Source organism: Panthera leo, chromosome B3 (genome assembly GCF_018350215.1).
Source record: "Panthera leo isolate Ple1 chromosome B3, P.leo_Ple1_pat1.1, whole genome shotgun sequence".
In the NCBI taxonomy this organism is placed as follows: Eukaryota; Metazoa; Chordata; class Mammalia; order Carnivora; family Felidae; genus Panthera; species Panthera leo.
In genome coordinates this window covers 68987459-69012513 of record NC_056684.1, presented here as the reverse complement: position 1 = coordinate 69012513, position 25055 = coordinate 68987459, and the positions used below count along the sequence as shown (strand labels likewise).

At 44.1% G+C, this 25055-nt stretch overlaps 2 protein-coding genes across 2 annotated transcripts in view; one reads left to right on the top strand and one right to left on the bottom strand.

Moving 5' to 3' along the window:
• Positions 1–5204, top strand: part of AVEN (apoptosis and caspase activation inhibitor) — a 197796-nt gene extending 192592 nt beyond the window's left edge. Inside the window, exons 5-7 of the mRNA XM_042943129.1 lie at positions 740–835; positions 3610–3961; positions 4738–5204. Coding sequence (XP_042799063.1) covers positions 740–835; positions 3610–3961; positions 4738–4853 — 564 coding nt within the window. The 3' untranslated portion in view covers positions 4854–5204. The remainder of the gene's footprint in view (positions 1–739; positions 836–3609; positions 3962–4737) is intronic.
• Positions 5205–5337: 133 nt separating this feature from the next.
• RYR3 (ryanodine receptor 3) overlaps positions 5338–25055 on the bottom strand; it is a 526048-nt gene continuing 506330 nt past the window's right edge. The window contains exons 93-103 of the mRNA XM_042942518.1: positions 22767–22897; positions 18401–18443; positions 17526–17653; positions 17052–17112; positions 16623–16769; positions 12970–13104; positions 11540–11696; positions 10396–10460; positions 9659–9759; positions 7581–7632; positions 5338–6283 (exon numbers count right to left, since the gene is read on the bottom strand). Coding sequence (XP_042798452.1) covers positions 6188–6283; positions 7581–7632; positions 9659–9759; positions 10396–10460; positions 11540–11696; positions 12970–13104; positions 16623–16769; positions 17052–17112; positions 17526–17653; positions 18401–18443; positions 22767–22897 — 1116 coding nt within the window. The 3' untranslated portion in view covers positions 5338–6187. The remainder of the gene's footprint in view (positions 6284–7580; positions 7633–9658; positions 9760–10395; positions 10461–11539; positions 11697–12969; positions 13105–16622; positions 16770–17051; positions 17113–17525; positions 17654–18400; positions 18444–22766; positions 22898–25055) is intronic.

Genomic DNA, 25055 nt, shown 5'->3' with positions numbered 1-25055 from the left:
TCAGAGAATGTTTCAGTTATCCCGAGGGTTTCAAATAATCCTAAACTTCTTCATTCATCAGAACACTGAGAACTTGTTCTTTACTAGATATTTTATTAGATGCAGCCTGTTCAAAGGTGAACCAGCCAGAGACCGTGCTCGTGCATTGGCCTTAGCACGGTGGCTGACCTAAAGTAGATGATCAGTAAATATTTTTGTAATGAACGAAAAAGCGTGACATAAAATAAGTGGTGTCATCAGTGAATGAAGATAATACGGTGGGGACCACTTTGGGCTGGCAGGGATGGAGAGCAGCACCCGGGGAAAGAGATCGGTGGCTGCGTCTCGGCGGAGGAGTGTGATTCTGGGGGGTCCTGTCAAGGGAGGAGAGCTGAAAGACCGGCCGTGCTGAGAGTCAGGATGTCATTGGGGTGCAGTGTTCCCAGAGGAGGGGGCTTCAGGGGTTGTCCTGGGCCAGTTAGTACCAGCAGTTTGATGTTCATTTTCTTCTGGGGGGAAGTTTAGCATGTGGGTAAGAGCACAGACCTTGGAGAGACACGCCTGAAGGTGGGTGTATCTTCGTTCTAGGACTTGGGCTGACTTGTTTCCTTCTCTTGTGTTCTCATCTGTCAAATGGAACTAATAATAGGATATAACTTGGGGTTATAATGATGGTTTATTTCTATCATCTTCTGCCTTTTTCTAAAAGGTCATTTGTAATCATCACCTGATATATCTGTAATTTTTTGTTTGTTGATAGAATTCGGCATTTTATGTGGACTGTGAGTCATTGGTTCGTGCCCTTCAAGAACTGCCTCTTTCGCTCCGACTCAATGTCGCTGCTGAATTGGTCCAGGTAAAAACCCCGATAGCGTCTTCCAGCCAGTGTGGGTTAGGGCAGCAGAAGAAAAAACGAGTGAAAAATATCCCTCTGCAGAATGTCTCTCAGTGAGCTTTTCCTTTCGTAAATCTGAGGGTTTTGTATCAAGGTAGCATTTTGAAAAGTTTTAAGGGAGAATTAAGTAATTTTTAGAGTTTTTTTTTCTTTTCTTTCTTTCTTTTTTTTTTTTTTTAACATTTTACATTTGAAACATTTTGAAGGATCAAAGGTAATGGAACTGAATGAAATGTAAAAAGATAAAGTCTAGCTGGTATTTTACTCACAAACTTATGTGCCAGACTCTTTGTTAGCACTAAGGGGTGATCAGACAGACATCGTTCCTGCTCTTTGGAGCTTAATCTGTTGGGAAATTGGAGTATCAAGCAAGTGACCCAATTGCGTTAAGTCCTACGAAGGAGAAGCCTAGTGTGCTGTGAGCATACGTAATAACGAACCCGATCTACTTTGGTGTGCTTAAGAATGCCTTTCCTGCAGGAGTGTCTGATTAGCTGAGATCCAAAGTAGAACAACGTCTGAGTTGGAATTTAAAGAAGAGTGACCCAACCGGATCTACCTTGGCAATACTGCTCATAATGATAATAGCAAGGGCCATTCTGGCTGCAGGATAGTGGAGAGTGGACTAGGGGAATAGGCAGAAGTGTCTGGTAAATGTGTGTGTGCGGGCACGTGGTGGAGGAGAGTGGAGGAGGGGAAGCAAAACAGGAGGCCGCTGCACGGGTCCCATGGGATCCCTGTGTGATCGTGTTGCTGGGGCTAGGGTGATGATGGTGGAGGTGACAGAGAGCTTGACTTTACTTTTGAGCACCTGTGGGTAAAACTGGCAGGACTTGGTCAAGTACTGGAAATGGAGAGCAAGCGAAGAATTGTTCTAGGCTCTGCAGCTTGTGCACCTAGACGGTGGGGCAGCATCAGGAAAGGCGAGGTTGGGACATTACGGGTTTGTGCCTCTGAGATAGCAAAGTGCAAACAGTAGTTGGATAGAGAAATTGATGGTGCAGAATTAAGGGCTCAAAACATAAATGTAGGAGACACCAGCGTAAGACAGCAGTTGAATAATGAACTGAGACGAGGAGGCCCAGTGGATGATACTAGAGGAACTTGAAAATGTTAATTGTGGCTCCACTGAATTTTTTAAAAAGCGAAACCCTGAGCAGTCCTAATTGTGAATAGAATCGCGGCAACTAAAATGATCAGCTTCATTCTGCACCTGAATGTGATGCTACGCTGGAGCAGATGCACAAATTGGTTACCCACGCGGGTTGAATTCAGGGCTGGAGGACAGTTAAGGGCAGGGCAGAGAAGTAGAGAGGACGGCATTTGCCTCTAAGGGGGAATCGCCATGGAGCTTTAGAAGTGTTTGGGGTTTTCTTATGGATTGGGAAACCACTGCTGTCTCTGCTGGGTGTCCAGAGATGTTCCAAGTCCCGCCATGCATCGTTGGGTCCCCCAGAATGAGAAATGGTTGTTAGCACTACACATCAGGGTAGCACTGAGATGAAGGTGATGGGGCCTCAGGACTTAGGGAGAAACAGGAAGCGCTGTGAGCATTTGAAAGTGAGGGTGTCGTATCAGTGGAGGCCTTAGAAGAAAGGTATGAAACAATCACAGGAACTTTGAAAACCCGGGTCCTAGTTTTAAATCTCACCCCACCCCACCCAGTGATGTAGAGCAAACTGTGTGTGCACATTTGAATTACTGGGAGAGTTTAAAAAGCAACACCAGACACCCAATCCAGAACAAATTCAAGGACTCCAGGATTATAATGAAAGACCACATCCCAGCTTTATCTTGCACACTGAGAATGATGAATATTTATGTGTCAAGCCATAGTGCTCTGAAAGCCCTGAGGGGTCATTAGCAAGCTGGATCTGCTCAGGATGCTTAAATGCAGGGACAGGTTTGCCAACAGTAGTTGAACCTCATTCTCCATCTACCCACCCTGCTGCCATGCTGGTCACCCCATACCTCCCCGCCTCCCCACCAGAACGGAGCTTCTCAGTCTTCGCTCCACATTACAGTCCCCTGAAGAGTTAACTTTTGTTAAGTCATTACAGAAAGGTGCACGCATAAGTATGTATAACCATGGAATCTGCATCCAGAGCAAGAATCAGAATATTGCCAGCACCCCAGAAGCCACCCCTCCCTCGAGTCACTACTGCCCTAAAAACTACTATCCTGATTCCTAATACTAAAGATTAGTTTTGCCCATTTTTGTACTTTTTACGAATGTAATCGAGTATGTTTTCTTTCCTGTCTGGCATTTTTTACTCAAATGTTAGCAAGCGTCCCTCTTATCTTGGGGAGCTTGTCCCTTCACCTTTCTTATTCACACATTGATTGGCTGATTGCTTCTCGGTGCCTTTTACAGATGTTTATGTCCTCACAGATGGAAGTATACATACATTCATATAGACCTGTGGTGCTGCCAGCTCTCAGGGCAGTTATAGAAAGACATGGCCCTTTTGATTTCAACTCTGAGTTAGCACACAGTGGAGGTGGGGCAGAGGGGGAGGCCCAGCCCTGTTGTGTTTCAGTGAGGTCTCCCATGTTTTAGCCCCCATCAGTAAGGAAGGGTGCTGGGGCAGGGCCTGAATTCGAGACCCTTTGTGGACTTGCTGTCTGGATAGAATTAGCCATTGCCCAAAGTTTGGCTTCCTTTGTTTTTGTTTCTGCTTAAGCAAATGTGGCAGGACTCAAGATTTTTTTAACTCTTTATGCTTCTCTTTCAGACCACCCTTCCTTTAGAGCTTCCTCAGGTGAAACCAAAGAGAAATGATGAAGGCAAGGGACGAGGGATGCAGTTAAAAGGGCCCTTGGGGCCTGGAGGAAGGGGGTCTGCTGAGCTGAAGTCTGTTGCTGCTGGCTGCCCCATGTACCTGGGTAAAGATAGCCCAGGTCCCACAAAGGGTTCCCGGGAACCCACTGGCCCACTGCAGTCAGCAGCAGGCCCCTTGGAGGAAGAGTTAGATCTGCTGCTGAGTTTAGATGCACCTATAAAAGAGGGAGAGAACATCTTACCAGACCAGACATCTCAGGACCGAGGATCTGAGAAAGATGGGGAGGTGGCCCCAGAAGAAAAAGGTATGGCTTCCATTTGATTCCCTATCCCTCTTCCTGTTTTTCTGCAAACAGCCCCACCTGCGTCCCATCCATACACATCTCCATCAGCGTCTGACATCGATCTGCTGTGGTCCGTGGACATCTATTTCTGTGCTCATATCCCCACTTCCCCCTGAGCTGACCTTTCTGACACCCTTCCTCTCACTCGATACACCCGGCTTCCAAAGCTGCTACCTGCCTGACTGCAATATTAAACCCGAGGCTGCAGATTGAACTCGCGCTATAAAAAGGCATTAAGCTTCTGGTCCTCAGCTGTGCATCAGCAGGCCTTTTAATCGACTATCTGAACAGGCCAGTTAACCAACTCTCCAGACTTCTTGCTTGCTATTTCGATCTTATTTTTTACAAAAGAGCACTCCCTCCCTTGTGTGCGCTCTGCAAGACAGTGGCCCGTCTGATAGGGAGAGGCCGAGGGTGACTGCTGCATCCACACACTGCCTTTGAGAACCTTTGAAGACTTTCCAGGAGTGCTACAATAGTCAAAAGAAAACTGAGCTGTTGGTCTTTTTTAAGAAACTAGTGAACGGTAAAAGGCAACTTCAGAATAACTAGAGGGGCAAATCTCTACACCATTTATTGTGAGGATATTACTGTAACTGATTGAATAACAGAACATTTCCCCTTGTTGTAAGCAAACAGGTAGGGCTGACTTCTGTCATGGAACAAGCCCCAAGGCAGCCTTAACCCTCACTCTGGGGACCAACGTGCAGTTGTTAACACTGCTTTTATTTCCCCAGCTCCTGCAGAGCCCTCTGTGGTGGAAGAAAAGAACGTGGAACCGGAGCAAGCAAGTACATCAAAAACTGTTACCGAGGAAGAGCTTGAAGACTGGTTGGACAGCATGATTTCCTAACGTATAGAAAGAAAAATGAAAAAAAGTGCCTGAAGCAAATTTTGGTGGCCTTGTCAGCAAGGGCGGGCCCAAGGCTGTCCTTCCAGAACAGCTGGTTTACAAGCATGCCCCACGCCGTCAACGCTTGCCGCGGTACAGCCTACCTCTGTGTTCCACAACATGAGACTATACCTTTAAGAGGCTCCTTGCATTTGTTCTCTGGCTTAGTGATCTAGTAGATCCCTTAAGGGCAGGGGATGTTAGGGCTCTTGTTTCCAGCCTCCTTCCTTTCAATGTTTATGGCAGAACAGGTGCTGCTGATAGACACAAGCAACAAGGCATGCATTTGGCCCAAATAAATGAACGCTGGTGTGTGGACTTCCTTTCTTTCCTGGGTGGGGTTTTAGGCCATTTGTGTCGTGTCCCTCTTCCCAGCTGTCCCAGTGCGGCTGCGGAGTCAGCCGCAAGAGGTGCAACGCAAGACGCCAACACCAGAGAGTGGGGTGTATTACTTTATTGCAGTGGGCACTTCCTTTGATTTAAGGAGATTCACCTAAACACAGCAGCTCCACTACTTACAAGGGGACCAGAAAGCAGTACTCAATTTGGCATAAGATTGAACTTTTTCTGGATTTTCAGTACAGTACTTCTAATAACAGCAGTTGACAAGCTGTTACTGGAAAAAAAAAATTATATGAATAACCTTCAAGTGCAGTTTCATAAAGACAGAAGATCACAACTAATTAATGGAACTATGTCCATCTGGGACATAAACATAAAAAATTTGCATAGCTATATCTAAAGAGATTTTTTAAGGCACTTAATCGATATTTCAGTGTCGACAAAGTGTGTTTTTTTTTTTTTTCTATTTCTGTAACTGCTTAAAGCTTTTCAAGCTGATTCTGAATACATTCACTAGCAAGTACCATGGGAGAAATTTGCAGTTAAAATGATTTTTGTAGTTCAGATCATGAGTCACTAGTGGATACTGTCATGTGACATTCAAGTGCGTAAAATTTCAGGTACAGTCTGTTGAAGACTTCATATTTCTAGTCCTTTCCTCAGTGACTGCCATTGTGACAAACCAGTTCCATTACAACTGAAAAACTTGAAGGTATTCAATTATAGTTTCCTGGCTTCTTTGCCCTCTTTTCACATTTTGAGAGGTTGTCTCCCACAGGGCTATGTCCATTAGGCACAAAAAGCCAAATCAATTCCACGATCTCACATATTTTTAACAAACACTTTCTCATAAGGGAGGCATTTAGAATATGTCACATTTCAATTATTTTGCAGAACTGTAAAAGGATTTATTCCACTGGAAGTTGTCCAGAACTGTGGAGTTTCTTTCTGATTTATCCAAGCTGATCTTCATATTGTTTCCGAAAGCAGTCACCAGCTGGGAAGAAATCCCAACACCTTTCTTGGTACATCTTCCAGACATAAGATTCCTGAAACAATGGGAACAAAGGGTACTTCTTTTGAAACCACAGTAAGCTAAAACCTGCATTGTTTTTACTCTGTAGGTATCCCTTTGGGAATGGTGAGGGGGTTTCATTTATATGAGGCCCAACTAGAACCTTCTTCCTTGCTCTGTTCCCAGCCTAGACTATTTTGAGAGCAAAACGTCATTCCCTACCCGACTCCTCCTTCCTTCCCCCGCAAAACTCACAACACTGAACACCATGCAATGATTGCCAGTAAATTGCTTAAAGATCTAGAAATAAGCTCATTCTATGCCACTGGTACTTGGTAGTAGGCAGAATAATGCACAATGAGGGGACAGTGAGTGCTAGCTCGGGCAGACACCTGGGGCACTGAAGGCAGATCCAGAACCAAGTGCCTCACAAGTGTGTGAGCTGTGAAGTTTTCCTACAACCCTGATGATGTTGGAATACTTGATAACCTACCTTCTCTTCCCTTGTTCTCTATCTTTGCATTTCTTTATCCTAGTCACAGAATCCCTTTTGACACATACTTTCACTCATACTATCCACACCTCCACATTCCCTGCGTCACCCACACATGAGGTGGTTATCTTTCTCAGGCTGTCTCTCACACCATTTTACTCTCTTTGTTAAGCCGCCCACTCAGCTTCTCCTTGTCTTTTTCTCTGTAATGTTCTCCCCACCTCCAGCTATTCTACTCTGAAGCAGTAACCATAAGGGTTTAGAAAATGTCAGTGTTAGCTGGGAAGGATAACCAGAAAGTCTTGAGGAATAGATGGGAGTTGCCTTAGGATGTGGGGTTTCTCAGGTCACAAAGAGATGGCGGAATAACACAGAGGAAGAACACATGTGAGACGCTAAGGGAATCATCGGTCTACTTCAGACATTCGATGCTCTGGTGAGTCTCAAGGCTTCTGAAAAGGAAACTCAATGCAGGGCTATGATTTTTTTTTTTTAAATCAAAAAAATATTTTATTATTTCTTTTGTTTTAAGCTCATGCCATTTTCTTTTTGTTATTACAAAAGCAATTTGAATCATGACCAAAAGTCAGAAAACATAGCCAAACAAAAAAGAAACAACACTCATAACCCACCAGCCAGAGAGACAAGCATTGCTAACACTTCTGTGACAAGACTTTCAGACCATTTTCCTCACTGGCTATGAGTTCAGGTAGCGGGGGAAGAGTGATGTTTTGTCACATGTTTTCTAATCCAACGTAATATATTTAGTCAATCTAATTCTAAGTGCAGAAAACTCTAGACTGCAGGGCTATGATTCTTAAGATATTTTATTTCTCACCTGACCCGTGTGTTCTGTTTCATCTTTGTTAATCAGATACATCAGGAAGAACCTGGAACAAGAGAAAAAAGGTATAAGTGAGAAAAAGACATTAGTTTGGTTACTCTTTGTGAGGAGAAATTCTTTTGTCCCTAAACCTTGAGCTAAGACAACTTATGAGGAAGCATTTTGGCCCTCTTCTTAAAAAGCCCTAACCAACCAAATGGTGACTAAAACGCTCTTAATAGGTGAACGTAGAACTGAAATGACGTGTGTGTGTGTGTAAGGATAGGTCATGGAAAAGGTGGAAAGTATTTAACCTCCTTAAGTTGCTGCAACTCTTCCAGAAATAGTTTTGTTTGTATTATGGATACCCGAGAAAAGTCCACGTAGTCTCACGTGTTCTAACTGTGATGGGTCTGAGGTTTGGGTCTGTTTTTCTGGAACACACAAGGATCCATGGAGGCGGGGGCTGATCATTCAGCTCACAGTGCATGATCTCAGAGACCACTTCCAAACGAGCCAGTCTCTTGCCCTCTGAGTATAGGACTGTGAGGCTGGAGGCGGGGAGGACCCGGGCCCCAGATTTCACATCCTTGGGGGTGTCCTTAGGGTTATAGCTTCAGAAGCTATGAACAGATTTGGTTCCTTTCTCCCTTTTCCTTGATCAGACTAAGAAGAAGGTATGGCCAGTAGCTTTATGAGGTCTGATACCCGGGCATGTAGGACATTACTCCTTTCCTCGCACACTTATTTGACAAAGCACTGTTTCTAGGGGGAGTTTCAAACATGAATAAGGGGGTTCTCTCAAGCTTGCTGCTAGAGCTGCACAGAGCCAGAAGGGACATTGTTACAATACATAGTGCTCTGGGAAGACGTACAAGCGGGCCGCATAGCACCATTTGACATTCCTCTATTCACGAGTCCTCACAAATGCTCCCCTTTTATAGAAGGACATCCATCCCAGTCACCTCCATTGAGACGAAAACTCTTACTGAGAATGAACAATCATGAATACTCACGACTTGAAGGGTATGCTAAAGTTTTTTTAGTTTTTGTTCTCGTTAGGATTTTTTTTAATTTGTGTTTTCGTCTTGAACTCACATTCTAGGGGAAAAAAATATGTCTTTGCTACTTCTCTTTAACAATAACACCTTTCCCAAAGGCTAGGGCTGTTCCATCCTAAAGAGAGGTTAGTTTTTCCGCAACAATAAAATGTTGACTCAGGGGGAAGAGCTAAGCCAGGGAGCCGCTTTTTTTCTTTTCTTGAAAATGATCACGGAGAGAAGCTGTATCGTCAGGTACTCTATATTCTCTAAGGTACAGGATTCGTACACAGTGCATGGCACACAACAGGCTCTGAATAACTTGTTCTTGAGTGAATGCTCTGCCTCAGAACAAGTACATACTTACTGGAGCTTCCAGGGGGCCAAGCTCTAGGTGCTGGGACACCCACACCCACAACTATCCCATGCTTGCAGAGCTCATATGTTCAAGGAGAGGACGGGCAGGGTGAGGCCTGCAAACTGACCATGGAATCCAGCAACACGCAGGGCGCCAACCGCCCTGATGGAGGCCCCTGTGGCGTGGTGGGGAGGAAGGCCTGACCAGAATGGGATCACCGGAGAATGGGAAGAGAAAAAAACGGAGGCGGTAAACACAGACATTTTAAGTTTTGCTGGAAAGGAAAGAAAGAAGCAGGGCAATAATAGCTGGAAGTAAAAGTAGGGCTGTAGCCTTTTTGCTTTGTTTAGGATTTTCAAAGAGAATGCATGTATGGTGATAGGAAAAGTCCAGTAGAGAAAGAGAAATGGCTGTAGCGATGTATGGGGTCTGATCCTGGGTGGAGGGGCTGACCGTGGCTATCAGTAGGAACGGCCCACAGCCCCCATCTGTCAACACCCGGGAGAGGCAGAGAATAGAGACAAAGGTGCAGGCTCTTGGGGGCTCCTTGAAGTTTTTTCCTAATCACCTCTCCTTTTTCAGAGGAATAGGCAGAAATGGCACCCACAGAGGGGACACTGAGGACACAACTGTTTATTTTAATCTGCCACTCCTTCCCCCGGCCACTGGCCCCTCCGTTGATCAAGGGTACTCACAAATAGTTGGCTAAGTTGTGCTCCTGTAAGGTGTGTGTTTCAAAACCATGAGGGGTCGTGTCAAAGTAGTCATTGCCAATCCCGCAGATGAAACATTTAGTCTAAGAAGAATAAGAGAAGCAGTGAAGGCATTAGCAAACATGACATTACAGGTGGGAGGAAAGAAAGGGGTGATGATCTCTGACTGAACTGATAGCCAATGAAGGATACTTCTCTCCTTAATGTGTCGGGCTATTAGTCGTCTACTTCACAGGGTCCCATACCTTGCTCCTGCCCAAGCGGGGGACGTGGTGAAGGCACCAGGGGGGCAGGCTGGGGATGGATAGGGTACGGTGCAGAGGAGAGAGGGTGGCACAGAAGAAATGCCCAGAGCTGGCAGACAGGTGCAGGGAGGGAACAGGGCAGGGAAGGCAAACAAAACTTTATTGGTAATTTGCCTAAAATTTGTCTGGCCCTTGGTAATAGCAGACCCTATTATTTAAAAAGTCCCTTTACGGGGCACCTGGGTGGCTCGGTTGAGGGTCAGGCTTCGGCTCAGGTCATGATCTTGTGGTTCGCGAGTTCAAGCCCCACATTGGGCTCACTGCTGTCAGCTCAGAGCCCACTTCGGATCCTCTGTCCCCTCTTTCTGCCCCTCCCCCTCTTGCGCTCTCTCAAAAATAAAGGTGTTGTTTTTTTTTTTTTTTAATGTTTTACTATAAGCTACAAAAATAGAGTTGGAACTAGTCGAACATTACCTCCATATCTTCTCGCACCTGTTCCTGCTGGTCTCTTAGCTCTCCAAAAGCATCAATAATAAGACCTGGCATTTTAAATACAAAGACAGATAAAGTGTTTAGAATACTCTGTTTAGTGGCTCAGGGCAGTGGTTCAATTGTTGAGGCCACAGTGTTTTGACAAAAAGTGAATTATCAAGGCTGATTAAAGCAAAATCAGAAAAAATAGTTGGGTTTTCAAGTGTTGCATCCAGGCTAACCATTTCTCATTGTTCCTCTTCCTCCACCTTGCTGCAGTATTGGATGCTAACCACAGACTTCGTGACCCACTTGGCTCTCCCCTAGTCCTTCCCTGTTCTATGTTGCTTGGCCATTCCGTTTCCAGTCCTGTGGGCTCTTCCTCTTCTCTAGCCCCTTAGGGAGTGATGTAAATCAGGATTCCTCTTCAGGTTCTTTGCTTTTGCTTCCGGAGCATCTCCTCTCCATTCACATCTTTGATCACCACCACCAGCACTGATGTATCCCATTTGTACTGTTGCATTCGTGTTTATTTTATGTGTGCTTATTATTCATTATTTCTATCCTATTCCATTCCTGACAGGTCTCTTGAAAGACTTACTACAGTTACCCGCTTATTAGCCCTCAACACCCGCATGTTTATAGGTACCTCAACTTGGTGTGACTCCAACTAAATTCATCATCTTCCTCTAATTCCTGACAAGTTGTTGACTACAATAGCAGTACCCCTCCCCGCAAAAGATAAAAAAACAAAACAAAACAAACACGTCACTCTCTCATAGCTCCTTTCTCTGCTCCTTCCCCACCCTAATGCCTGGGAAGAAAAATAAGGGCAGGAACCATGAGGCTATGGGACAAGACTAGCCACAGGAGGGATCTAGGAAGCAGAAGGAGAAGGAAACAACCAGAGTGGGGGATAATAGGGGGGAGGGGGAGTCCTCCCGTGGCATTCTCAAGTTTCTTATGTCAGTGCCCCTATCTTTGGCTCTATGTACAGCCAAATCCTTGCATACAGGAGATAGTCAATAAATATTTACTGAATTAACAAGTAAATAAATGTCCAAACCTCTATACAAAATGTCACAGACACAGAGCAAGAAAGAACTAGATCTAATAAGCCCTGTTCATATTTAACTGGCAACCCTACCTTGAATGATGGCCAGCAAGATGACAATGACAAAGAAGAAGAACGTGATGTCAAAGACAATGCGGTACATTTCGTAAGGATCACCAGCAGGGTCTTCAATTTCGTCGCCAATGCCGCCTCCTGCTCTTACTCCCACATACATGTGGAATAGGTAACACTAGAGAAGAACAACAGTGGCAATTCAGGTAAAAGTCACGGAGCTCTGTCTTTAGCAAGATGGTCCGAACCTTCACCTGCGTGAGGCAGGACAGAGCCCTCTCCAGTGATGTCAGTATTCTGCTGCCAGCTGCTGTCCTCTGCACCCTCTGGTCAGTGTGGGGTGTCCAAAGGTGGAAAGACTGTGGGTACGTGTAGCCTTTAAAAGATTTTTTTTAAATGAGCAGATAATAAGTTTTAAACTATTTGACACCTGTAAGAGAATTCATGTAGGAAACGTCTAAGTTAAAACACCTTTGGACCCTGATGAGCATGCTTTTGCCAGATGCTCATTTTCCCTCCTTTAAAGTTGCAGCCTCCGGAAAAGGCCTCCTCCTACTTCCACATCCTCTGTGCACCCAGGAGGGCAGGGATTCCTACAGCTTCTGAGAGAAGGCGACTTCTGCTCCTGTGCTGCATGGGTCATCCAGGGCAGGGATCTGCGTGCCAGATCCTAGAGCAGGGCGCCGCCCCCCCCACCATCAGTCCTGCCTAGAGGGGTGAGGTTCAGAGGGAAAAGCATGGAGATAGATGCATGCTGGTCACAGTGATGCTCTAGTGACTGTTACATTGCTGTCTGATAGGGGTACCTGTTCCAAGAAAGCCTAAGGTGAGTCTTTGGCCAGAATGTTACCTGTATTAAATCACAAGGTAGGGTAGTTCAATGTCACGTGTCCCTGACACACAGTGTTTGCCTGAAATCTCATCATTAGGAACATCTACAGATGCAAGTGTCGCTCTGCCAGCTCCCTGGGAGCTGTGTTCTTCTTGCCCACTAGTGGCTGGCCTGACAGGAACCTTCTGCCCCGCCAGCCTGCCACTCGCATTTTGTCAGACTATAGCAGCTGTTCTGGAAAAAAAAAATCCCCTGGGGCTTCCGGAAATAAATTGGGCACCAGATTCATGGGACTACACCCCTAGATTTCCGAGACAAAGAACCAAAGCTTGACTTCCAAGAAATTTAGATGTGTGTCTGTCCACATTCAGATACAGGTAATTCGCATCTTTACCACAAATGTAGGTGACAGAGACCCTCTCTGCAGTGTGCTCTTTCCACCTAGGTGTAGGTGAGTGCTCCCAAACCCTGTTTCTTTCCATCCCTCTGTCTTTCCTGGACACTTCTCCCTTTCAGAGATGTGGATTCTGCTCTAGTCTCTGTTGTCGCTGTGACTCTCCAGTTCCTCCCTACCCAGGGAGGACAGTGACCAGCTGGCCTGCGGAGGGGGGGGTCTCACCGTCATCATGTCGTCACACTTCATATCAGGCTCATCGTCATCTTCACTTTTGTTGTAGAACTTGCGGAAGAAGTTGAAGGCCACCACGGTGTAGAGGTAAACCACCACAGCCAGGAGACCCACAGTCAGAACCAGCTGCGAGCAGGAAAGAGACAGGAGAAAGGCGGTGGGTCTTCTCCACCCTCGGAGGTTCTTGGAGACCCCAAGGAAACAAGAAAGGGGACAGAGGAGGGGGTAGGAGCGAAGGTTGCTCTACTGCAGGTGGAGAAAACGGGCTATGGGGAGAAGACAGTAACGCTGAGGGCTTGTGGACTAAATTCATCACCTCCAGCATCTCAGAACATGACTGAATTTGGAGGTCAGGCCCGTAAAGAGGTAAATGAGAATGAGGCATTTAGAATCAGCCCCACTCTGATCTAACTGGAGTTCTTACAAGAGGAGGACGTTAGGACACAAAGAGACAGCAGGAGCTGCAGGCACAGAGGGAAGAGCAAGTGACAAAGTAAGAGGCCAGCCAAGTGTAAACTGAGGACAGAGCCCTCCGAGTCTACCCCCACCTTGATCTTAGACTCCCAGCCTCCAGAATGGAGAAAAGATACACGTCCGTAGTTTCCTTCCATCGTTTGGGCCACGGCCTGGTTCTGTTACAGCAGCCCTGGCAGACACATACCTGGGGATGGGACTGGGCTAAATAATCTACGAAGGCAGTTAGGACTGAATAGAAACTGTGCTAGGAGGAGGTTCCCTAGGTTTTTTACAGAGAGAGCAGGGAGCTGAGGCTTCACGATCTGGCTTCCACTCCAACGCTGCTTCTAAAGAAATTAAAGGTTGGGGCTCTCTCTCTGTCTCTCAAAAAATGAATAAATCTTAAATTTTTTAAATAAATTAAACATTCTTTGGACTGGTGGGTGTCCCTACATTACACGTTTTCATAAATAACCATGAGTGGAAAAGTGATAGCTTTGAAGTTAGTATAAGAATTATTTATGATGGTTTAGCAAAGTGACATTTCTCATCATCAACAAATCTGCCTAAAACCTTTGCAAGGGCACAGGGCATGCTTATTTCCAGGCTTCAAGAAGTACCACAAATGAGGACTAGGCAAGACCTGCTCATCTGGCCCATTTGACAGACTGGAGGCTGAGCCGGAGCTAGGAAGATCACAGTCTTTATGAATACAAGAAACATATTCAGAGGCTCCTTTGAATGGTAAATAGTAACTTAGCAAACCGCAGACCTCACAGAATGCAATTCGTTTTAGAAACAGACAAAGAACCTGGGCTTTGCACCAAGGAAGAAATGGGCTAGTTCTGCCACTTAGCAGCTGTGTGGTCTTGGGTGAGACAGCCTCTCTAAACGTCAGTTCACTCATCTGTCAAGTGAACATAACGTCTACCTTACAAGGTAGTTGTGAGCCTGTCATAGTACTTGGCTGATGGCACCCAAAGCTGGGCATGTTGTTTTGTTTGTTTTTTACAATCTTGCCAGAGTTTATTCAGCAAGCCCATATAAAAAATTCATTGTTTCCCCTTTCCATTTAAGGTACAGTTTTGCGTAATGCCATTAAGCCGAATCAATAAAAACTGAAGTTTCAATATCTGAGTAAAGGGGAAGAAACGAATTCTAAAAGAGCATATTGTAATACTGGTTTTCCACAGATCACCCTTTAGGAAACACTGCCTTTATAGGATCAAACTTCCCAAGACACACACGTAAAAATACACAATGGCCTTTCTCCCAGGAACCTATAGGGAAGCATTTAGCACGCTAAGCAAATACCTACATCACAGTCCGTCATAACCTCCCCAAACTTGAGTTGTTTGAGTGCGGCGGCAAATTTCTACCTCTAGCTTTTCTCTGTTCTTTTTATCTTCAACTAAATCGAGAAACATTGACTGCTGCTAGTGCCAGAAACCTAGAAGAAACAAACCACCCTAATACTTGATGACCTAGCACCTTTTATCTTTCAGAAAATTTTTTGAGTATCGTTGACAATGGAACACTAGGTGCAGGTGTACAACATAGTGATTCGACATCTCGGATACATAAATGTAGCTACCATCTGTCACCATGTAATGCTGTGACAATACCATTGACTACATTCCCTATCCTGAGCCTCTTATGACCACGGCTCATTCATCCCATAACTGGGAGCCTGGACCCACAACTCCCTTCCCTCTGGCAAACCACTGGTTCTCTGTATTTGTAGATCTGCTTCTATCACCTTTCACTGCAGAACAATTAAAGGTCAATTTGACTTTAGTTTTTTCTGGTTGGAATCCCTATTTTTTTTTTAAGGCACACAAGATGATTTAATAGGTGTACACATTGTAAAATGACACAGGTTAATTGACAGATCTGTCACCTCACACAGTTACCATTATTATCTGTGTGTGGCGGGGCGGGGAGGGTGGTAAGAACACTTCTGATCTACTGTCTTAGCAAATTTCAAGTATATGAGACAGTTAACTATAAGCACCATGTTTTATATTAGATCCCCCACATCTATTTGTCTTATAACTGAAAGTCTGTACTCTCTGAGCAACACTTCCATTTCCTCCAGCCCCTGGCAACCATCATTCTACTCTTTGGTTCTAGGAGTTCAATTTCTTTCGATTCCACATATAAGTGAGATCATACAGTATTTGTATTTCTGTGTCTAGGTTATCTGACTTAGCATTAATGCCATCAGGGTCCATCTATGTTGTCTTGAGTGCTATGGTTTCCTTTTTTTTTTTATGGCTGATTAATATGCCATTATATATACATACCACATTTTCTTTATCCTTTCGTCTATTGATGGACACTCCGGTTTTTTCCATATCTTGACTATTATGAATAATGCTTCAATGAACATGGAATGCAGACATCTCTTTGAGATAGTGATCTCATACCCCTAAGTAGGATTGGTGGATCATGGGGTAGCTCTTCATCTAATTTTTTGAGGAATTTTCGTATGGTTTTCCCAATGGCTGTACAAAGCTGGGCACGTTTTAAGTTCATTCTTTTCTCCCTCTCCTACACAAAGGTTTAGAGACGTGAGGGAACTCCTGCCTCACTTAGGAAGTTGCACTTAATGAGGAATGAAATGCTAAAGAGTTTGAATTTGTTGACAGAAAGAGCCATTAGAGGATTTTAATCAAGGGAATGACCCTGACAGCACTGTAGAAGACAGACTAGACACTGATGAGACTGGACATAGCCATGACTATAGACAGATATAGATATAGACATATATGTGTATATATATATGTAGAAGTCATTGCTTCATAATCAGAAGCATGTAGTTTCCTGGGAAGTTTTCTAAATACATAGCCTACTTACCAATCCCCAGGGAATGTATCAGATTCATGGAGGAAAGGGTAAACCTAAAAAGAGTCTCCAAAGTGATTCTGAGATGCCCATCACCTGCTTTCCTCCCCCCTTTCCTGAACATTTGATTAAATGTTCAGGGTTTCTAAACCAAGGTCTTAGGGCTCTTAAGTGATGGCCACAAGTTTGCAAAAACAATCTAGTAGTTCACGTGTTTGGCCAAGAAATGTGTACCATACTCTATGACCCACAGTTGTCCACTAGCATACTACCTGTTGTTGGCTCCCCTCCCCAATCTGTATCGAGGCCCCTCCTGTTCTGCATCAGGATAAACCCAATACCTGTTTGCCGTTGTGAGTTACAGATGACAGAATAGTCCTCAGCGTCTTGAAGCCCATTGCAATGTCTAGCAGATGGGCAGCAAAGAAGAAGTTGTTGTAGTGGCCCAGGATCGACATGGTTGTATACCAGGCAAGGTAGAGAAAGGACTGTGGAAACAGAGGCAATTTAGTAACTTTTCAGGCATTCCGGCCTCATGATGGGCCCATTAACCACCCCCCCCCCTTTTTTTTTTTCTCATCTTTGGGAACAGAGCGAGTGAAAGCCTGTCTGCCTTACACTACTGTTCCCCAGGTATGGTGAAGGCCCTCCATCTTTCATAAGCAATCACTGAATCTTTCCTGGCACCCCCTAGCGTGTCACCCGATGGCATCTAATGACATCCCTGGCCCTGTGGCACAGAATCTCGTTTTTCCAGATGCCATACTCACGTTATCAGTAAAAACAACTCCCAGCTTCCAGATATGGTACTTCATGTCGATGGAACTCAGCCTAAAGGGGGACAAGTAATTTTAAAACTTATAAATGTCAGAATGCAGTTAAGTGTTTAATAAGGGGAAAAATTCAGTTTTTTTCCTCTCAGGTTTAATAATCTAAATACAGCTCTGAGTTTTGCAAGCTGTATGTGTTCCCCATGAGACCAAGAATGGTTGAATCATACATCCTGAAATTTTAATTAGTCTTTCTCTTTCAGCTCTTTGAGGCATAAAAGCTGATAGGCCTTTCCATTTTTTAAGGCAGCATTCTCCCAATATGTTAGAACCTAGAAGAAACTCCTAAGCCAGACCAGAGCCTGAGACCACACAGACATTCTGCAGTTCCTTCCTCTGGCATGCAGAAGAGGGCTGGAAAATCAAAGGATCCACTACGGCCAGACTTTGGATTTAAACTCCTAAGCTCTGTACCATGACACCAGAGAGGCCGCCTCTGCTTTGCTTTCTTCTACTGGGCTGAAATCAAGGGCATTTTTGTCCAAACCTAGGAGTTCAGCAATGCGTTCTGCTCCGTAGAGATCACCATACTTGTTAATCACCTAAAGAGAGAAGACAACAGGGTGGGTTTGGGCCACTCAACACCATCAGTGTTTTCTCTGGCCCCGAGGTCTTCGGAGCTTTGCTACACTCTGGGCTCTTTCAAGTGACTGATAAAGACATGATTCAAAATGCAACAGGAAAAAATAAAATAAATAAAATAACATTCCCCCCCCCCCCCCGGAGAAAACAGAAGTGACAGAGATAGGTGAAAAACGTTTTTTTCAAGCTGGTATCTTTTTGGAGCAGAGAAAGAAACTAGTATGCAGAAAGCAGTGATTGTATTAAGCTGTTTAGGGCAGCTGATTATAGCAATGGAGCCAAAACCTACATATGCTCATAAAAAACCCTTCTGTGACTTACTCTTTTTGAGATACCATCATAAAAACAACATCAAATTTATTCATGTTTGTAGATGAAGAACTTTAAAAAATTTTTTTTTAATGTTTCTTTATTTTTGACAGAGAGAGAGACAGAGTGCGAGCAGGGGAGGGACAGAGAGAGAGAATCTGAAGTAGGCTCTAGGCTCCAAGCTGTCAACACAGAGCCTGATGCCGGGCTCGAAATCGTCAACTGCGAGATCATGACCTGAGCTGAAGTCAGATGCTTAACTGACTGAGCCACCCAGGCGCCCCTGTAGATGAAGAACTTAAAAAAACAAAACAACAACAAAAAAAACCCCTACATTTCTTTGGTGGTCATGGAACTCTCCCCATCCCTACCCCCCACTCCCAACTGACAAGGCCTACCTTTCTCTTTACAAACTTGTCCCAGTAGTTACTAGGAAAAGATCTGAAAAACAGAATAAAAAAGGGAGATTCTTAGCATCAAGGCAAGCACATCAAGAAGCTTTGCAATCTGTGTCTGGATCTAGGATCTCCTTGGGTTTTGTCCTGCTCATTCGAGAATTCAGACTGATTGAAAGTCAGAGTCCCCACAGGTCAGATTTATGGTTTTGCTTCTTTGTGTTGACTTCTGGAATACTGGAGAGCCACTCTGCATTTTCTCCTTCAAAAGTATGGTAAAGAGCCAGAAATTGTGGCATCAGACTAGACAGAAGCAGATCCATGCCTCCTGATCCCAGTATAACTGCAAACAAAAGCCTATAGGAAAACACATGCATTCAACCTTCCTTCACTGAGTGCCTAACTTCATGTTGGTACCTGGGGTAGCTGATAGGGATATAGTGGTGGAAAGTGTAGACAAGGTCCCTAACTTCATGAAGTTTCCAGTATGGGAATCATCTTTTGTTCATGTATGTGGGGTTTTTCTTAACCAGAGCGCTCATCCACTCTATTTTCCATTCCCATGTAACTCCTGTGGGGTCTGCTTTTCTCAGGGAATTAGACCCCTCTTGTCTTTTGGACGTGGTCCCCTCTACCATACCATCCCTAACCCCTCAGAGGCAATTTCTGCCCTGAGCCTAGGAACTCATACCAGCTCCACTGCAAATTGTCATTGGTCAAATTAAGGAAGGACTGTCACTTTTGGGTAGGTTGGCAAAAACCATTTAAGATACTTTTCTCCTTTCCATCCTGAAATCGATCTTTCCTGGGAGAGTTCATTGTGAGTCTAGATTGCAGCCAAGGAACCTCTGACCCTTGGTGCAGGCATTCTTACTTCTGTTTTCCTTAATCTGAGTCCTTCTTATTGCCTGTGGAACATAACAGTCTCTTTTTTTATAAAGACCACCCAAACTGGTGATAAGGAAGTGAGGACATCCCTCTCTTCATGGGCCTCTCAGAAGAACAACTGTGAGCAAATGCCACTTCTCCCTCAACAAACAAGCTGACAATCTTTAAACATTTTTTTCTGTAGGGAGGGGGGAAAGGGGAAGCAAAAGCAATTTCTTTGTTTCAAACATCCAAATGCCACTTAAAAGCAAAAACAGATGCTGGGGTTACAAAGTAAACTGGTAATAGGTTTTATCTCTGGAGGCATGCAAGTGATTATTTTCATTTTCTTCTTTGTACATTTTTCTACTTAATTTTTTTCACGTATTACATTTAGAGCCTAAAATAACCAAAGCAAATAAAAATCAATCCAGGCTTCCTCTGTCCACACCAATATCTCCTTTCTCTTAAATCCTTTATCCAAATGGATAACATACAACTTGGCCTTGGTCACATTTGGTCCTTAACATACAACTTGGCCCTGGTCATATGTGGTCCTAAGGGTAAAATTCCACAAGTGATGCCACAGAGATGCTGACTGAAGGTTCCAGGCAAGACCCTTTCACAGACATGATCTTACCTTGGTCTGGGTATTCTTGTCCCCTGACTAGGTATGTAAGCTCCTTGAAGGTAGAAAACATAGTTTTACTTGATAATATACGTATTTTTAAATAATATCCTTTACTTAAAATCTGAGGTAGATGGGGGCGCCTGGGTGGCTCAGTTGGTTAAGCATCTGACTTCAGCTCAGGTCATGATCTCGCGGTTTGGTTCGTGAGTTTGAGCCCCATGTCAGGCTCTGTGCTGACAGCTTGGAGGCTACTTCGGATTCTGTGTCTCCCTCTCTCTCTGTCCCTCCCCTTCTCATACTGTCTCTCTCTCTCAAATAAACATAAAAAAATTTTTTAAATGTCAGGTAGATGACAGGGCCTTCAGAAGGGAAATGCATAAATAAGTGCTACTTCTATATATGAATGGTCAAAAAATAATACAAGATGCTCAACCTCTTTAGAAATCAAAAAAATGCACAGTGAGATGCTATTACACACCTACTGAATTAGCAAAATTATTTGAGTTTCTTAACAAGTGTAGCAAAAAGGCAGAGAAGCAGGAACTCTCATACAGTGCTGGTTGGAATGTTAATCAAGACAAACACTTGCATACCTTACTATTCAGGAAATTCCTTTCCTGATTTCCATTCTAGAGAAACTCTTTTACTTGAGCATCGGGTATAAAAGTATTCATTGTCCCACTGTTTATAAGAGCCAGAGACTAGAAACAGTTGAAGTATCCACTGTCAGGAAAATGTATAAATACATGATACACACATGACAGGTACTTATATAATGGAAAATGCTACAGCTTTGAAAATGACCAAACTATGGCTACACACATCAACCTGGGCAAGCTCCAGATGCACTCCTGAATGAAAGATTTCAATGACAGTATAATGCATGTAGCATAATTCCCTTTACATAAAGTTCAAAATCAGTTGACATGAAACAATGGTTCCAGGGACACATACCTAAGAGGTAAACTATATACTAAAGCACAAGAATGAATATCACTGAAGCCAGGAGAGTAGTTAAGTGGGGGTTGGGGAGAATACGATCAGAGAGAACATCCCGGACTTTGAAGCTATCAGCAGTGCTCCATTTTTTAAAGTTTGTAGTTCATTAACAATATAAAAATAAGATTGCTCTCTGACATATAGTTAACTGTAAAAAGTAGGTTACGTGTATTGTGGTGCCATTACTGTGGAAACAAAGATTCATCCATCTAAAATTTTTAAAAATGCTATCTACACATTTCTCTACTCATGGGCACTGAAGCCACTTCAAATGAAAAAAAAAAATCAACAAATATCCTTGTTGGAACGTTTTAGTGTAATTGTCTTATTATCTCCTTAGATCCATTCATAGAAGCTGAACTGCCTTTTTACTGAGACTTTTAGGCCACATCACCTGTGTCACATATACAAGCATTACTGATAACTGCAGAAAGCTGACCAAAGAATCATATTATTTAAGAGTATACAAAATTTCTGTGATGTGATGACAAAGGGTCAGAAATTAGGCCTCGTGTTTTCCTTTTTTTTCTTTATTCGAGCTGACTGGCACAGACATGGAGCAGGGGACAGGCTTTTGATTTGCATGCTCACTTCTTTTCTTCCCCTTTCTAGAGACTATTTTAAAAAGCTCAGCTGGGCCTTTACAGAGCTGCCTCCCTCAGTGTGCCTGACCCTCTTTGGATAAGGAGCAATTTTCTTCTCCCAGGGTCAGAGTTGCTGTTTGCAGACATGCATATTTTAATTGGCACAGCTAAGGGTTTCAACAGTCCCCTCTGTTTACGTATCTCTTTTCCTTCAACACATTAATTTATCTTCAAACTCTCATTTTCCCAGTTGGGAACACACTGGCGTTACCTTCGCTAATGATGGCAGCCATTTTCTGAACAGGTAGGGAGAGGGAATGACCAACAGCTTGATGCCTACCACGTGCCAGGTGTATTGTACCAAGCATGTGACATACACTCATTGATCCTCCCAGACTGCAGGAGGTCGTAGGTATTCTCATGGCTCCGTTAATGAAGAGGAAATCAGGGTCTAAAAGGCTTCATTACCTTGTCCCTTTCACAGGCAACTAAGTTACAGAGCTGACCTGGTAACCCGCCTCTGCCTGTAGAATCAATGGTCTTTCCCATCACAGTACTAATCACATACATGCCCATCAAGACAGGCTTAATGACACAGGTAGTAGCACCCCCAGCCAGATGGCTCTTTTTTTAATTATTTAAGAGACAGAGAGAGAGAGAGGTGCACAAGGAGAGAGACAATCCTAGGCAGGTTCCATGCTCAGTGTGGAGCCTGACATAGGGCTCCATCCCACGACCCTGGGATCATGCCCTGAGCTGAAATCTAGAGTCAGACACTTAACCAAATGAGTCACCCAGGTGCCCCCTGATGGCCCTATTCTAACTGCCCAAGGAACTGCCTATCCATCGACATTGGAAGGAGCTCTAATACTATCCAGGCTACTTTTTTGAGACAACTTCAGAGCTGGTGCCGAGGCAGGACTGCTGTGCAGCATAGGTGCTCTGGAAACAGATCAGATGATCTCAGAACCTCTGGGTCAGGGAAGCATTCTGTATGACTCGAACATGAAAACTACTTAACACTGCACTGGACCATCTGTTCTTAGTTAAATATGCTCATCACTCCCCGACAGCCTCCAATCCCCCACTGAATGCATAGGGATACAACACCAGCGTTTGACGGGCAATGGGCTATTTACTAGGAAGGCGGTAGAGAAAACACGTCCTAGAAACCAAAAAAAAAAAAAGGCTTCTATTAATCAGTCTCCAAGGCTGGTTAAGAACATGCCATTCTGTTTACAGGACAGACGCCTTTCCCTTTTTGGGATGGAGGTGAAGGGACACTTACGGTGTGTTGATTACCAAGCGGTCCCACTGCCCCTTGATGTCATCTTCAGATGGCTGTTCAGTGATATACAGGCCATCGAACTCCAGCTTCCTGGCAATTTCTTTTTCTCTTTTGAACACCACCAAAGGGACCTACGAGTGGGAAGACACTGCTTACTCAATGCAGGCTTTCTAATTCAAGCACCCTCTCCCAAGCATTTCTCGCAAATTAACCTTTCCCATTTGAGGGGGCAGTAATCTCTTATTTTTGAAGTTTATTCTTTTTAGTAATCTCTACACCCAACCTGGGGCTCAAACTCACAACTCTGAGATCAAGAGTCTCATGCTCTACCAACTGAGCCAGCCAGGCAGCCTGGGGGCAGTAATCTCTTTGTAGTAGGATTCTCAGGGTGCCTAGTTGTGGGTCCAAAGTCAAATCTCTTCTCACTCCTTTGGCTAATATGTTTCCTTCTCCAAAAATCTGGAGCCACCCTCATCTTGGGCCACCCTTTAAGGTTTGGGTTAAATAGCTTGTAGTAATACAAACTGGACTCCTTGACCCATCCTGGGGAGAAGGCCATATTTAGACCAGTCCCTGGGCCAAATGAGTTAGGTACCCTAGGACTCCTAGGCTGGAGTTGAAACATGACTTAGAAAGAAAATGAACTATTCTAGAATGGATTGCTCAGCCACAGAATACCATGGAATGTTCCAGCCCCCTTCAATGGCTAGGGTCATACTGATCTCATGGCACTGACGTTTGGTTAATGAAACATGGGGGTTTGCTAGCAGGGATGAGAGGATTCACTGGGCTGTTATTGAAGTTTTCTTCCTGAGAGGAACACAGTTATTGGTTTCCTATTATCACTCCCCATTCTCTTACATTTGGAACTTTGAGTTTAGCCTAGAGATGGTGGCATGGCTATGGTGGCCTACCACAAAAAAAAGTAGAGAAGGAGGGGAAACTTGCTTCAACCATCAACGGACATACAATAATTCAAATAAGGGACAGAGTTAGTGAGGTCAGAGGGTGCTACTGAAATCCTGGGAAATGAGAATTCAGAATAGCCAGGGCTCCTGTAGCCAGGAAAGCTTAATGCAGACAGAGCCAAGGCTTCTCATTCAGCTGGAAAGCCACTGGTTACTTGGCAACATCCCTCAGGCTTTGGTCTCCAAACGGGTTCTTCCAATAACTCTTTCTCAAAGCTCACGGTATCTATAAATACCCATGCTATTCCTTTATTTCCAAGGGAAAAAAAAAGACAAAATTTAGACAGTGATTTGTAAAGAGTTACTCTTTGCCCTTTTTATCTTTAACGTAACAAAACAACACCACGGAAAGAAAAGACTAATGACAGGAAGGTGGCAAAGGCTAATAATAGGCATTGCACCCTGTGAGGAACTGATGATCGCTTGCTAGTTAATGGATGATGTGGGAGGGAAAGCAAAGATAAAGCTACTCTGACTAATACCTGCTATATTGTGAAATGACTCTGAATAGTCATCATCATCATCATCATAATCATAATCATAATACTACCAAGTTTTAGAGCAGTACTCATCTCTGGAATTCGAAGCATTCCCCCCTTCAGTCTTCTAAGGATTTGTATATCCTTGTAAGTAGGACTTCCACATCTTTATTCCCTAGTGTTTACCTTGTGTTTTCTCTAGGTCACTGGTATACCTGCACTGAATCCAACAAGCTGAGCCCTAGGATGGTAAACTAAGGTAAACCACTAACACTCTAGTGGTTACTATGTTTGTGTTCTGGGTCCCTCTATACATTTTAATTCATTTAATACTCCCAGCTACTTTTAGGGGTTGTGCTATTATTATTAACACTCATATGTACAGAGGAGGAGATAGGAATGGTGAGGTTAAGTGGCAGAACTGTAAGTCCCACCCAGGCAGCCTCCAGAATGTGTGCTCTCATCATTACAAAAGAGTCCTTAGCGTGGATTAGAGCAAGTGGTCTCCCCACCGGGGTAGCTAGACTTCCCACATGATACTACAGTTCCTGGGGACGAAGAGAGGGCCACAGAGATAGGAATATATGTTTGGGACTCTTCCCAGGAGAAGATGGCTTAGTGTATGGCCAAGGAGACTTCCTACTTACGAAACAAAATGTAATGAGAAAAAAGATGTGGTATAGTAGCAACAGAACCAGACTTAGAAAGCCAAAAATACTATGATTCACATGAATATATAAAGATTCATATAACTATAGTAGTGTCTGAAGATGGCTCCCGTGAACTATGTCTCCTCATATTCACGCCCTTGTGTGGCTCCCCCTCATCTCCTGTGCAACAAT